Raw genomic sequence first — 15,934 nt, 5'->3', positions numbered from 1 at the left:
CGGTGGTGCCTCAGCGTGGTTTTGACTGAGTACGTCAGGGGCATACCACACCCCAACGTTGACAATCTATCAAAGAAACCCAAGTGCCCGTCGACAACTGAGTGGATAAAGAAACGGTGGCCCGTATAGACAATGGGATATTACTCAGCCGTGAAAAAGGGAGCTCTCGCCATTTGCAACAATGGGGATGCAACTGGGAGGGCCTTCTGCTTCGTGAAAGAAGTAAAAAAAAAAAAAGACAAGTACTGTGTGATCTAACATACATGTACCATCTAAAAAAAAAAAAAACCCTCATAAAAATAAAGAATAAAATGGCAATTGCCAGGATCTAGGATGTGAGGAGTAGAAGTACTGTTTTAAGGGTCCACAGTGACAACTGGGACACGAGTAGGTCCTGGAAATGGAATGGAGGGTGTGGCAAACATGGGCAGCCATACTCTGTTAGCACCATCAAACTGGCCGAGAGACGGGAACGCAGGAACTGCCACCCCCCACACACAAAATGACGAGTATGGGACCCGACGGAGGTGCTAGTGACTGCTACAGGGTGCATTGTATTGTGGCGTAGAAACGGCCCGAATCAACATGGGGTGTCCGTGACACCTACCCAAGGTCATATGGCAAATGCATAGTGTCCCCCTTAATCTCCAGTGCGGCTTTCTGTGGTCTCAACGACGCAACATCACTCATCCGGCCCTTTACAGAAATAAGGATACAAATAACACCGTACTCTACAGGGGGCTACTGGCAAGTTGCTAAGAGGGTAGGTGTTCAAAGTCCTACCCACGAAAAAATGGACAACTCTTTGTGGTGATGGGCGTGAACTGGACGGACCACAGCCATGATTTTGCAATATATACGCATGTCCAATCATTCTATCGTGCACCCGAAAGTAATGGAACGTTATATAGGTCAGTCATATCTCAATAAAAAAATTTTTGACTTGATTTACAAGGTGAAAACTAGTGGGACCCCTGGAGTAGGTCACAGCAGAGAAGCGCCAGCCTCTCTGGCAACGCCGAACGCAGAACCACGCTCCGCATTCGTAAAAGATACAAAGTCTTTATTAAACAAACTTGGAATCAACAGGACAAGTCCATAAATTAGACAGCAGTAGAATCTTCCAAAGGTAAATATATATATATACAGATCACAGTGATTTTCATTGTGCAAGGAACTGAACGGATTACAAACGGTTTGCTTTCCACCTCCCCCCCCACCCACGAGAGAAGCTGGGACACCGCGGCAGGGGTCCGGGGGGCGGGGTGCCGGGCCGTGCCGCGGGGAACAAAGGCACTGCGTCTCCGGCAGCCCCCCGGCCCCAGGAGAAAGAGGGCAACCTGGCCAAAGAGGGCACCCTGGCCAGGACGCCCACGGCACAGCGTGAGGAGAAGCCGCCAAGCCACAGAGAGCGCAAGCCAAGACCGCACCAGGGTCGGAGGGCTTCCCACCCCGTCCGACGGAATAGGCGTGGGACGGCTTTTGCTTCAATAACAGGAGTGCACAGCGTGGAAGAGCGAGGGAGAGAGAGAGCGAAATCAAACATCTTGAGAGGCCACCGTTTATGGGAAATTGTCACAGAGCATGTGGGGGGGGGGCCTGTTCCGTCGGACGCAAGCCCGCGGGTGTGCAAAACCAACGCGTTGTGACGAGGGTGTGCTGGGTCGAAACAGTGCCGCCCACGCCACTGCCGCCACCTCCACACAACACACACACACACACACACACACGCCAAACGCACCATCCAAATCCTTCCTTCACACCACTGTTGTTCGTGGGCTTTGCTCTTTGATTTTGGTTAGGCGGGCATCCCCCCTTTGCGTGGGAACTCGTTGGTCAGAGACGGCAAGGCAGAGAGGGCTGAGCGGCGGCTCGCCACTCGGAGCATCGGCTGCATCCTAACGGCGAACGTGGTCCGACACGGAGAGGCGACGTAGGTGGGTGGAGAAGCGGGAAACGCAGGTCACGTCACACGCGTGTTGAGCGTGAGGAGGAGTCTGCCACGGGGGACTCGTGGGTCTGCAAGGGTTAGACGTGTGGAATGAAACAAGACGTTCTAGACTCTTCATGAAGCGGATCCTTGGGTGTGGATGGTGTGAAGCGAGCACACAGAATCTTGTTGCTGGATTTTCTCTCTTTTCTTTCTTTCTTTTTTTTTGCATAATCGGTCCTATGGACAGCAGCAACCAACAGGGGGCCATCCCGGGCAAGAATATTTGTATGCGGAGCACGATTCTGACTTCTGTTGGGAAGGGGTCACACGTCAGCCAGTACACGTGTATGTGGTCGTGGGCGATCAATGGTGATTTGATTTCGTTTTCGGCTCTGTTGGTGTTAGTGAAAGGCAGGAGTGATAGCTCTAGCCAGAAAGCAAGACCCACCCAAATGTAACTCTTGTTGGCTTGGGTGCAAATCCCAGAGATGTGTAAAGGGACTTTTACACAGGCGAGTATCGCCACCACATGAACGGGCAGGAAACCAATCTGCCGCTTTTCCTGAGCCGGATTTTGTGATGATTGCCGTGAACTGGCTTCCACGTGTGACCCACGCACACTGATTGTATGTGCTCACAGACACATACAGCTCAGCATGAGCCCACTGCATGGTTTATCAAACGGACACGGCGTGTCTCACATGCTGGGAACTGGTTTTGGTTCCATCAGCTTTTTCATGGCCACGCAATGTCACTGACCCCTCGCTGCGGGCGCTTAACACACCAAGTGTGCGACCTGGAAAGTGGGAAGGGCCGTCCAAGGTGAGTGTTAACAGCATCAGGGATGGTTAGGATTTTTTTTCCTTGTTCATTTGTGTTGCATGGCGGGCGGCTGAGGGCCATGCTTTCCAAGGGCAACATTACCCACGCACTCAAACATCTGTTGTTCTTGCAAAATTCGTTCAAAATTTGTTCAAAATGAAGGCAATCCACGCCATGCTCCCCTGATGCTATTTCCATTCCATTTAGTCAATCCTGGACCGTGAGAACTAAAGCCTAAAAATATGCAGAATGGTAAATGCGTTGCTTGTATTCAAGAATAATCTTTCATTCATTTTTTTTTAAATTTTAAGCAGAAGATTCCAAAATGATTCTCATAACAATAATAATAATAATAATTTATGTTGTAGTAAGAAAATGTGACATGTGCTTTTCTTTGTAGGTGGATAACTCAGGGCAGAAAATCGCCTCGCCAATCTCATCTAACGTTTCACGATGGAAGTTCAGAAACCGCTGGACTTTTAGGCAAGGCTGGCCCTCCACGAAATCCACACGGGACGGTGACCCAGAACCTGTCCAGAGCGAAAGGACAGTCCTGTGATGGACACGTGCACAGAACCCATTTGGCAATCATGTCTCCTGGAGGTGCGTGTTGCAGAGAGTTTGTTTTACTCAATCCCGTAGTCAGGCTCACCTCCTGAGTTGCTTCTGTGTGGAGACGAGGTCCTGTCTCAGAGGTCTTGTGTGAGAAGGGGGAGCCTGTAGCATCTTCCCTTTGTCTCATGTTACCGTTTGAGAGGTGCAGGTTGTCTTGATGTCACCTCCAAATACACTCGGGGCCTTCTGATTCGTGGGCGGAACCTGCCCGAATCCGACAGGTCAACGCATTGCCTTTGACATGTTTGCGACGGAAAAAAAACGATGCACGGCTCTGTGAAAAGGTGGTTCGTCGTGTCGCTCGACACGCGTGTGTGGAAGGCAGAGGTAGCAAGAGGTGTGGGAAGTCACGCCTTTTGGGGGCCACAGGAGAGAAGACAGCATTGACAGCAAAGAACTGCCAGGTGCCTCAAGAACACACCCGAGGTGCACAAACCTAGGAAGGCACACGACACTCCATCTTCCTGCCCAGGTTTTCACGGTCCTAACCCCCGGGCACACTCTCCCTACGGCAGCGGTCCGAGGAGCTGAGCCCGTCTGGACAAGACCTGAGAGAAAAAGGAGGAGGGACAGAGGTGGTCTTAGAGCGTCACCAAAGGCTCCAGAAGCTACTCCTTACATACACAGATGCCACATCTCCACGGGGGAGGGCAGAGTGGAGCCCCCAGACCAGGTACGCAGCGATTGGGCTAACACTGTTTCCCCAGGTGCCTTGGTCGGCGCTGCATGGGCAGCTGGCAGCTTAGGTGTGCAGAGCGAAGTCTAGAAATCAGGAGGCAGAAGAGGAGGGGAAGACAATAAGTGATGGACAAGGCAGACACCGAGGACGTCCACGAGTCCCCCGGTTCGGGGGGAAGACGAGCAGTGAACTGCACGCACCGGGTGGCCGACCCACCTCTGGCTTTCAGGAGGTCACCCTTGCAGGTGCGGGGGGCAGGGGGAGAGTTGGCAGGGTTCTCCTCCGAGTACGTTCAGAATCAGCTCCAAAGAGAAGAAATCTCACCCGCTGCACCTCCCTGGTGCCTGCCCCGCCTCTGAGACCCCCGTGTGCAGGGCGCACTCAACGCGACCGTGGACGAGGAGAAAAGCCCACACAAGGGAAGTTCATGCATGGGACTACCTCCGACGCCGACATCTCGGAGGTCCCCTGTGCGTTACTTTCCCCAACGTGAAAATGGAAAGAAAATCTCTGACTGAAGGTGACGCACACCATGGAGCCAACATCAAGCCACCTTTGGGGGGGGGGGGGCGGTTTACGTTGTAGAATTTTTATAGGTAGCCTTCCCCCTAGGCCACGTGGAATTCGGGAAGACACAGAAGATTTCTTGATGGGGTTGCATTCCTTGAGCCACTGTCAGGGTCACTGAGTATTTCTGGATTAAAACCCAAACGCAAGTCTCTTTCCTTTGCCTTCGCCTCCAAGACCTCCCGCAAGCAGACACGAAGCGTTTCAGGTGCTAGCTAGGCAAGGCCACACGAATCTTTCCTTCACAGATGTGCAGAAGGTGGTGAAGCCAACGCACACCCCATCCTGCTTTTCAGGCGTTGTCCCCAAGGGAGAGCCGTTCCTTGATGGAGGAAAGGGGAGGACTGAAAGCCGTCGGCTGTGCAAAATCTGAATGTGGTCTCCACGGTTTTCGTCACGCGGCTGTTGCACACGCACGCAAACACACACGCACGCACGCACACAATCTGTGGTTATACCCAAGCACGCTCGATTCAAGCTTATAAAAAGCTGAGGCTCTGAGGAAACCAGGCACCGTCACAGTGAGAACCCGCGCGAAAGACAACATAAAACCTGCACCCAGACAAGGGTTCCGAACATTCCTCCTGTGCCGTCGACTTCCAGTCGCTTAAATAAGGTGAGGTCCATGAGTGTCCAGTGTGGCTTCCGGTCCCTTTGTGGAGACACGGGGGCGGGTGCGACGGGGTCCGATCCTAGTCACATCTGCAGGGTGTCCCCAAGGCGGAGTAGCGGGGACGCCTTTGTCCCACACAGGCTGACGTCATTCCGTGTCTGGGAGGAAACAGGATGGAGGATTTGGTTAGTTTCTAACGTGGGAGTTAAGGGGTGCGATCACACTCATCCGACCAAAGAGACCCAGCTGGCTTTGCCCTTCTTATTGCGAAGGCCCACAGACCTGACTTCTACGAAGGGGAGGTCGTGCCTCCCCAGAGGAACTGAGCAGGGTTTCCTTCTTTCCTTTTTTTTCTTTTTTCGAGCAGTGTTTTAGAGGCGGGCTTTCCATGTGTGTGCGCTGTCCTCCTCCACGCTAAGAAGAGAGTCGTGGCTCCTGCAAAACTGGCTCTTGGTGTCAACATGCTTTACGGCGAGTGCCGCTCAAACAGAAAATAAGGTGTCTCCTTCCCGGCCAGCTGCCCTACCTTTCTCCTTTCTGACATGCTGAAAATCATGCAGAGTAATTTAGACACGCACAGCAAGGTCAACTTTTCTTGATCATCTACGGAGGGGAGTGCTGATGGTGAAGCTGTCTTACCCATGGGGCAGGGTTTTGCTTCATGAAGAATGACGTTCTTATGTGGTATTTCCACACCTAAGCACTCTTCCTAAAAAAAACAGCCGGTCTCAGTTTTGACGCAGGTACAGATTATTGTCAGGAAAAGGACTGAGAAAGGTTAAAATATGAACGTGCTGGGTGTTTCAAAGAAAAACAGCAAAATCCAGATTTGTGGGGTAAAGAGAAAGCCACGTGATCAAGAAACAGTGTTTTGGTTTCCAACTATCATTCAAGCGTGTCTTCAAACCCTGTGCCCACCACTGCACAAAGGACATTAAAAAGGAGGCCGCTGGGGAAAATGCTGTTTACACATTTTCTCAAGAAGGTAGACGACATTAAGAAAGGTTCTTTCCATCGGCATAATCTCTTTTAGGGCAGCTACAGACAGAGGATAAAAAAGTAGTCACCCAATAGGAGACAAAAATTTATCAGATGGCAGCCTTCTGTGTCACTTAAGCCTACGTAAAGAGTCAATTTCACAATCTCTATACTAGAAAAAAAAACTCTCTGGATTTGGCTTATCCATAAAACAAAGCAAGCCTTTTCATCATTTAAAGAGTACTGAAAAAAAATCAGTCATAAAACATTACAGGAAAATCAGACAAAATGTGAGCATCTGAGTAGACCCAAAAGAAAAAAAAATTTCTTTTAAAGATTCAAGAAGATTTTGTGATTTTTAAAAAATCATGGGCTGGGCTGGGCGTAAAAGGCAGAAAACTGTACTGGAATAATAATTAAAAGAAAAAAGAAAAAAAAAGAAAATATATAAACAGGAAAATAAAATAAACTGTCCATACTAAAAAAAAAAAAAAGGAAGCCCAAAATTATTTTGAAAATAACCAGCCAGGATCGTCAGGAAGCTGCTTTGAATCTCATGCTTTTCATGGCCCAAGAACTAAGGGTTTGTGACCCCCCCGAAACAGCTATGCCTGCCAAAGGTCTGCACACACATGAATCTCCAAGGGGCCTGGTTCTCACACACGGGTCCTGCCCAGGCTGGACATGCTTGGGGATGGAGATCTTGCAGGAGAGGCTGAGGACGCCGGGGTCCCGCCACACACACCCAGGAATGCCACCGGGGTCTTCTTACAGGATGAACTTGGAAGGACCGTCTCTGTCTGCCGCATGGCATGACAGAAGGAAGCCCTACTCCATCAACACGATACCCCCTTGCCGTGGGATCCTGTGCACCCTGCTCCTTTTTACTTTTATTTTATTTTTTAAAAATATTACTGAATGGCCCTGGCTGGCGTAGCTCAGTGGATGGAGCACGGGCTGCGAACCAAAGCGTCGCAGGTTCGATTCCCAGTCAGGGCACATGCCTGGGTTGCAGGCCACGGCCCCCCAGCAACCGCACATGGATGTTTCTCTCTCTCTCTCTCTCTCTCTCTCTCTTTCTCCCTCCCTTCCCTCTCTAAAAATACATAAATAAATCTTTAAAAAATATTACTGAATGTATTGGGGTGACACAAGTTAATAAAATTAGATAGGTCTCAAGTATACAATTCTGTCGGATATCTTCTGTATTTTGCATTAACCTCACTGTTTTTTGTGTTTTTTTCTTTTGTTTTGTTTTGTTTTTCAGTTACGAAGCATGCAGACATACCTTCCCGGGGTGGGCTCGCGCCCTCAGAAGTTCTTGAACAGCTCCAGCTCTTTGGCAGACACCGCGGGAGCTGCGGTCCAGTCATTGTCAGGATAAGGTTCGAAGTTGGAGGTGTCGCCTTCGCCGCACACTTTGGGCTGGATGGGCGGCTGCGGGGCGGGCCGGGACACAAAGGCACGGTTGAGAAGCTGTGGCGGGCACTTGCGTCTCCGTCCCTCCGCCCCCCCCCCACCCGTCACGTCATGCAGCCTCAGCAGGCGGGTGGTGTGGGCTGACCCCCAGAGTGCGGGCTGGAGCCCGGGCACCCATGCATCGCAGCCTCTCCTCACACTCACGCTGAGGCACCGTGTCCAGGACACTCTACGAGCAAAGCTCTCCGCTCAGAGGAAGATGCCCCACGCAATACTTTCTACGTCATCTACAACCATCCCTGCAAAACACCCACAGGCCCCTCCCAGACAGCAGCTTCCTCGTCATGGCCACCGCGCCACGGAGAGATGGAACCGGGTGGCCGCCAGCCCGATGGCCAAACCTGGGGTCTTCAGTCCCCAACAAGGTGCCTGTTGAGGGGGAAGACACCCACTGGACAGGTGACGCGGCTCAGGGCCGCTTTCGAAGGGTCAGATCGCGCCAGTTAACGGGGGATCAGCCGTAGACAACTACGTCATAGACTCGGGATTCTGTGGCCTTGTGTCAGGGTGGCAGGCGCCCGTGGGTGAGCAGCACACCTTGAGTTTTCTTTGCGGGACGGCGTCCCAGTCCAGCGTCCGGAACCAGCGGTGGCGCTTCACGTCGTCAGCTCCGTTCTTGGGGAGAAAAACGTGCGTCAGCAGGGTAAATAGGATTTTCGTGGGACGGGAGATAAAATACTCCAAAGAGTCTGCGTTCTTTCAGGATAGACATCGACCCCCCCAACGAATGGATGGTTTTCAGTAACTGTTCCTGGAGTGGGAGCCGTTCGGAAAAACTCCCAACACACTTAGTTGTGTCTCATACTAGCCCCTTGCTAGGAGACATCAATGGTCCTTAGGCTCCCATGGGTGCTGCTCTGGAAGAAAGACTAAGACAGGAGCTCGGGCCAGCCTCTGTCTGGCACCAAGGGACAGAGCCAGTCACTTCTGTGTTTGTCAGCTCTGTCTATCTTTACCGTTTTCTCCGCTGCTCATCATCCTCCCCAGACACACAGGTGGAATCTTATGATTCGCTGAATCATTAAGATTGGCCCCCTGCTCTCCAGCAAGGGAGTCACACGACCAGGTCTGGCAGGATGGCCGGGGTCAGAGATCTCAGCCACGGTGCAACATGACCTTCCAACGAACAATTGGGGCCTATCCATGTCCCTCCCCGGGGGTGGGGGGGCGCCGCTGATGGCCAGCTGACGGACACCAAGCTCACCACGACCCCTGCCCAGTCCTCCTCCTTCGAGGACGCCCTTTTTTTAAGGACACTTTGGCCAACTTTTTCCATCAGTTTAACGTTGGAAGTGGTAAGAGAGACACGTAATCAGGGCCATTACACAGAAAACAGGGCATCTCAGCTCAACATGAAGTTCCGAAAACGTGTATCGGTTCCTCGTTGAAATTTCAAGTTTTAATGGTTTTCATCTCCTCAGCAGAAGAGAAAACCCTTCACTACCACAACCACGAAAGGAAAGAAATGGCAATGTGAACTCTTGCTCGCTTTCTCTAGTGCTACCCTTCTGACAGTTCTTCTTTTCCTACTGGGGAAAAAAAATATGTCACCGTCACACGGGAAGCCCGAGAACAGGCATCTGTGGCCTGCGCACCCCAAGTGGGGCGGGGAGGAGGCCAGGACGACCTGGGGCTGACGCCTTGCGAGGGGTTCCCACTCCAGTGCAGATACTGAGGTGTTACGGTATCCACGTAGAAGACAGGAAGACAGACGGACGGATGGGTAGACAGATGGATCGAAAGATAGACGGTACACAGAAAGCCATAATAGATTGATTGATTAGATAGATATGGAGAGAGAGAGAGGAAGATCATAGATACGTAGACACATACATAGATGACAGGTGAAGTAGGCGATAGGTGGATGACAGACAGATGGATACAGAGAGAGAGGAAGACGGACAGATGATAGACAGACACACACGTACATACACGATCAGTAACCAATGATAAAAAGGTAGACAACAGAGACGGTGGAAGATTGATACATCACAAATAGATGATGCACATAGAAAAACAGACGACAGGAGGGTAGACAGATAAAACATGGATAACTATGGAGACAGAGGAAGGAAGATAGGTCATTGATACATAGACAGGTGGATGGCTGGGTGAGACCGATGGCAGAAAGATGCGTGCATGGATGGGTACGCTGACACACCGCTAATCGCTCACAGATCCCTGGGGCGTCATTTCCTCGTCTGCCCCCGAGCTGGGGCGTGCACCCCGAAAACCCAGGCCTGAAATCGGGACGACGGGTCCCCACGAGCGCCGTGCCTTTTGGTTTTCCTCCAAAACTCCCGAGCGTGGCGCCCGTGACAGCGACGCGCCGTGGAAACCGCCCCCCGCCCCCACCGCCCCGCCCCGAGCGAGGACGCACACTGACCTTCATGTTTCCGAGGCGCTTGGTCCGGTCAACCACCAGAAGCTTCCTGATGAGGTCCCTGTGCGGAGAAAGGAGACGCAGAAGTAAGAGCCGTTCGGGTCGTGACGGAGACCCGCGTGGACCGAGCGCGTGGACGGCCGTAACGCCGACCCCCAGAGCAGGACTTTGGACAACGGTTCGCCGGCTCACGTTTCCTGCCACTTCCGTTTCAGCGCGGTCCATCCCCAAATCATTTGCGCGGCGCTGTGTCGCCTGCACGCGGGGAGGGAGCTCAGGGGAAAGGAGGCTGGTGACATCTTCGCGCAGAAAAAGGGACTTAAGACAATGAGACAAATCGCCCCTGGCTGGCGTAGCTCAGTGGATGGAGCGCGGGCTGCGAACCACAGTGTCGCAGGTTCGATTCCCAGCCAGGGCACATGCCTGGGTTGCAAGCCACGGCCCCCAGCAACCGCACATGGATGTTTCTCCCTCTCTCTCTCTTTCTCCCTCCCTTCCCTCTCTAAAAATAAATAAATAAATCTTAAAAAGAAAAAAAAGAGAATGAGACAAATCCATACACCTGCTCTGAGGAAAGTGTGGGCCTGGACGGAAAAGGCACCAGCCAGGCGGTCTCTCCCGAAAAGACACCTCCTCTCACCCGAACAGGACCGTCGTGCCGTGCCCTGTGGGTTTCCGAGTTTACGGGATCCCGGGTTGGCCAGACCTGACTTCCCATCGGGGCACAGAGCCCTGGGGCCTGTTTAGGTCCGATGTCACATTCGTTAGCTCTTCCCCCGAAATGGCAGACCGGGTCGGGACACGGCAAGCCGGCCCCGTTCGGATGGGAGACGAGCAAGCCCAAGGTTGGAGGGGGAAGGACCTGGGTCTGCATACATGATGAGGATCTTATTTCTTTTTCTTCTTCTTCTTTTTTGGGGGGAGTGGGGACGGAGGGAGAGGAGAGAGAGAGGGGAGAGAGAAACAGAAAACGGAGGAGGAACGGAAACCAAAATAAACGTAAGCTGCGAGATGGCAAGCAAGGAAAGGGAGCCGACTGGGAGGATGGTGGCTTCGACAGTGCCTTCTTCTCTCTCCACAACGCGCCGGAAACCCGGGGAATGCATTCGTCGGAGTGACCTCAGCCCTTCCCAGCAAAGACCTCATCGACAGCCTAAGATGTGGGGGTCGTCCTTCCCCGGGGAGACTTCTCTTGGAGGAGTGGAATCACTCCGTACAAAGGGAAACACACCTGGTGGTCTTCTGAGCTGCCTAAGACTTTGCAGGACCACGCCCTCCGTGGGCAGGACCCCCCCGCAGGTGCACCCGAGCCAGGGCCATTTTCACAGCCCCCAGGTTCGCCCAGGAGAATGCTAGGCGGCCACCCACGGCCAGACTTCTCTGGGGTTGCGAGTGGCTTCTAATCTTATCGTTGGCCAATGACTGCAAACACAGAACTCAGCGTTAACACTGCTCTGTTGCCCACTCAAAATGTGGGGAGTCCACTCAGCTGGACCCTGGGAGAAAAATCCCATACGAGAGTGAGAGTGTCCATTTCTTTCTAGACAACGAAACAGACTTTGGATGGCTCTCGCTGCTTTTGCAGCTCACTAGCTCACCATGCACGGGGCAGGGCTTCTTCCAGGGGATGAGCTTTAAATGCAGCCTCTTTTTTTGCTAAAAAAACCCAAAAACCTTAAAGGAGCAGAAAAGAGAGCAAGCTTGCGCCTGAACTAGACGCATGAGCGCCACCTGGGATTGGCAAGGGGTGAACGGACCCATCGACCCCTCTGGTGCGGCCGGAAATCAGGAGTCGTGATACAAAATGGCTAAAAGGGGAGCAGATCGGTTACGGTGTCTGGAAACCAAAAGCATTGTTACATTTCTTTTTTAAATTTTAGAGGGACAGAGGGAGACACACACACACACACACACGCGCACACACACACACACACACTGATTTGTTGTTCCACTTATGCATGCATCACTGCTTGCTTCTTGCATACGCCCTGCCTGACCCGGGATTGAACCTGCAACCCTGGCCAATGGAGATGACGCTCTAACGAACTGAACTACCCGGACCGAGGCCAGCATTCTTACATTGCTTAAAAACCCACGTTTTTTTTGTTGTTGTGGCTGCTGTTTCCCTGCTGCCACGAACTCAACGGCACGCACACTCACGGACACTCACGTCGCCGAGGCACGGCGAACGCCCCAGACGCAGCCGGCTGGTTTCTGAAACCCTCAGCGGGAAAAGGGCCTCGAAGAATGAGAGCAAGTCAGCCGGCAGGGAAGAGGTACAGCTCCGCTAAACTCGTTACCACGGATGCCCACGGCCACGTGAGCTGCAGAAAGGTGGGGGGGCCTTTTGTGCGAAACAGCCCGAAGTCTCTCTTGTGAACCGTACCAGCAAACGCAGCCCCGTGCCCTCGGTCAACGACACCTGTCCCAGAAGGTGCCGATGACGGCCGGGACTCACCAACAGGTGAAACGTCGTCAAAGCCGAGACGCGAGACCCTTTTTCCCCTCTCCACGGAAAACACGCCCGAAACAGTTTAAACGCAACGCGCAGGGAAATAACGCAACACGGTCTCCTGCCCCGCAGATGCCTGGCCCGCGATTTTTTTTTTCTTCTTCTTCTTCTTCTTTTCGACGCTTTACAGATACACACGCCCGAAGGCGGAGGAACTATCTCACTTACTTGACGTTGAAATCCAAGTGTCTGGGGAAGTCGATTCTGCCGGCGAGGATCTTCTGGTAGATGCCAAAGGGGTTGTCGTCGAAAAACGGGGGGAAGCTGTGGGAAACGTCAACAGGTTTACGCTCAGTGGGCGGGCGGCGGGGATGGGAAACGTCCCCGCTGGGGGCCGCGGCTGGGGCCGGCCCGTGGGGACAGGGCGTAAGTGGCCCCACACGTCCCCTTTGCTTGCGTGCGGGGAGCCCTGCCCGGGGACCCAGGGGGAGGGACTGTTGTAAGCCACAGGGCCCTGCCCGGCAGAGACCGGGCGGCCACACAGACGCCACGTGGCCGGCTCTGATGTGGCGGCTTGTGCAACCGACAAACATCCCCACGGTAGGTCGGTGTGAGGGGCCCTCTTTGGGGTCCTCCCTCATCTGCCCAGAGGTGGCGCGCAGTAGGACCTCAACAAACAAGTAGGGGACACATCACAGAGGATGGGGACATTGTGTCTTATTTTTTTTTTGGCTACCTCGGTCTATCACTTTTTTTAAATTTTTGTTTTTAGTCCTCACTGAAGATATGTTTAGTGATTTGAGAGACACACAGAGAGAGAGAGAGAGAAACATCCATTAGTTGCCTCACACTTGCGCCCCGACCGGGGATCGAACCGGCAACCTTTGGGAGTGCAGGATGACAACAGTCCGACCCACCGAGCCACCTGGCCGGGACAGTCCACGAACTGACAGAAGCCGATCTCTCCAGGGTGGATGGATTCCCCCGGGCTGGTTTTCAGCTTGCGGCTCGGGGCCCGGAGATCTGGCCTGGGGGGACCGGCAAGTCCTGCCCCACAGCCTCATGTTGCAAATAAACTGTTACCGAGACACGGCTTAGCTCTCGTCTGTGCTAGGGTTACAGAGCTGCGGAGGTGAAGACTGTAACCGGGCTACAGAAATCAACCCACCTGTGTTTCCTAGTATCTGGAAATTTTAAAAAAAAATCAGAGAGAGTCTAAAGAAGTAGACGTACATGTGTAAACAGCAAGAAAAATCTAAGGGAATCGAGGACTTCATAAATACATACGATATACCTACATGCACCTGGGTGGGATGTTGTCTCACATCCGCCAAAGGCGAACGCCCTCAGGTCAAAAGCGTGCCCTCGAATTAGCTGCTGCAGAACCAGGTCTTGTAAGTCAGCGAAACAAGCCATGGAAATGCTCGATAAAATGGGGTTTTCTGACGATACCCGTGTGAATGACAGCAAATTTCAAGGAGCAAAAAGAATTCTCTTGTTGTTTCCAAGGGAATTCTTTTAAGTTTTGCAAGAAAAAACTGAGAGTGGTGGGTTGATGGGTGGCCCCCCGAGAGAGATGGGCCAGGTTCTCACCCTGACAACGTGGGAACCTGACTTTGTCTGCACACAGGGGGGTTGCAGGTGGGACGAGTGGAGGATCTGAGAGGAGGGCGTCCTGGCTCAGGGTGGCCCTGCGTGCAATGACCGTGTCCTGAGAAGGGACAGAACAGGAGACGCAGACCAGCAGGAGAAGCCACATGGAGATGGAGGCAGAGACGGGAGGGACGTGGCCACCAGCCCAGGGACGCCTAGAGCCCCAGGAGCTGGGAGAGGGAGGAAGGACCCTCCCTGGAGCCTGTGGAGGGAGTGCGTCCCCCGGACACCTGGACCTCAGACACCTGGTCTCCAGGACGGGGGAGGGTGCATGTCTGTGGTTTAAAGCCCCCCAGGGACCGGTCATTTCTGGGGACAGCGCCAGGACACCCATACACACAGACGACACACCTTAACTCTCCACCTACCGATCAGAGAGGTAGAAAAACGGAAGGAATCAGAAAGTGCCGTATCCCCCACAGAAAGGAAAATCAGTGGGAAGCACAGGCAGGTGAGTTAGAAAAAGGAAGGACCCTCAACCAACACAAAAACACAGCGGTGCCGGATATGGTGTAAAATAGTCTTTAAAGCCCTGGCTGGCGTAGCTCAGTGGGTTGAGCGCGGGCTGCGAACCAAAGCGTCGCAGGTTTGATTCCCAGTCAGGGCACATGCCTGGGTTGCAGGCCACGGCCCCCAGCAACCGTACATGGATGTTTCTCTCTCTCTCTCTCTCTCCCCCCCCTTCCCTCTCTAAAAATAAATAAATAAATCTTAAAAAAAAAAAAAAGATCATTGCCCCAGGATACAATGATCAGCAGGCGGTACCGCCCTCTAGTGGCCGATGGCCTTGCAGCAGGAAAGCGAGTGGAGGATGCCCAAGGGGAAGCTGGTTCCCGTGGCTACAGTGTAGCAACCTCCGCATCTGCTTCCGTGTCCCCTGGCGCGCGGGTGACAGCGACCTTTGCCTCTGCTTGGGACCTTCCTGCGCGGGGGTGTCCGTGAAGTCATGTGGTCCTCGTGGCTTGCTACAGACCTCTGAGGAAGCGGGGATGGAATGTTCTACAGCATTTTAGGTGGATAAATGGGTAGATGATAGAGATGATTGACCGATAGGTAAGTTAGATACATAGATGGATGGATGGGTAGGTGGGTGGACAGATACCTCGGTAGATGGGTAGGTAGACACCTGATAGGTAGACAGAAATGACAGCTGAATAGACAATATGGAGAGGGATGATGGAGATAATAGATATTTAGAAAGAGGTAGATAGATAGATAGTGAGATTGGTAGCTGGTGTAGGAGGGTGGACACAGATGCGCGGATAGATAGGGAGACAGATGACACACAGGCAATAAGACGATGGGCAATGAGTGATCGATAGATGATACACGAATTACATAAACAGATGCACGGCAGACAGACAGACAGAAAAATAAATCCCGGTGTGCGCAGACTGCACTCCAGCTGGTCGCCCTGTCCACGCAGAAAAAAAAAATATCCCTCACTCCACCTTCCTCCCCCCCTGGAAGGGAAGGCTCCCAGGTGCCACCTGTGGATGGTTCCCGCATCGCTCAGGTGCACAGCAGGGGCTGGCTTTCGATACGGCCAGGAGCTGCCCTGAGTGTGGCCGTGAGACTCGCGGCCAGGAAACGGGGATGAGGGAGGAAGGGGCATTGAGGGAAGGGGAGACCAGGTGTGAGGGGCAGAGACGCAGCCCGTCCCACGGTCTGCAGAAATGGTCCCGGGCTGGCCGGCCGGCTGGCCACGGAAGCAGCCGAGGCGAGAAGCAGCCCTCAGCTCTCAGGACGGGGATGCGTCC

The 15,934-nt window shown here is 53.1% G+C and overlaps 1 protein-coding gene across 4 annotated transcripts in view; it reads right to left on the bottom strand.

The window, feature by feature from the left end:
- Positions 1-1,081: 1,081 nt before the first annotated feature.
- PRKX (protein kinase X-linked) overlaps positions 1,082-15,934 on the bottom strand; it is a 58,091-nt gene continuing 43,238 nt past the window's right edge. For 3 of the 4 annotated variants that reach the window (XM_045856100.1, XM_045856102.1, XM_045856103.1), the window contains 5 exons: positions 12,750-12,845; positions 10,073-10,130; positions 8,224-8,301; positions 7,496-7,644; positions 1,082-5,387 (listed from right to left, as the gene is read on the bottom strand). In XM_045856100.1, coding sequence (XP_045712056.1) covers positions 7,519-7,644; positions 8,224-8,301; positions 10,073-10,130; positions 12,750-12,845 — 358 coding nt within the window. In that variant the 3' untranslated portion in view covers positions 1,082-5,387; positions 7,496-7,518. Of the gene's footprint in view, positions 5,388-5,808; positions 5,939-7,495; positions 7,645-8,223; positions 8,302-10,072; positions 10,131-12,749; positions 12,846-15,934 lie in introns of those variants that run through there. The other variant, XM_045856101.1, reaches the window with a different exon arrangement.

The sequence above is a fragment of the Phyllostomus hastatus genome, unplaced genomic scaffold (genome assembly GCF_019186645.2).
Source record: "Phyllostomus hastatus isolate PE091 unplaced genomic scaffold, TTU_PhHast_1.1 phas_scaffold_12, whole genome shotgun sequence".
Taxonomy (NCBI): domain Eukaryota; kingdom Metazoa; phylum Chordata; class Mammalia; order Chiroptera; family Phyllostomidae; genus Phyllostomus; species Phyllostomus hastatus.
Note: the sequence above shows the minus strand (reverse complement) of the source record. Positions and strands in the feature narration are given on the sequence as shown.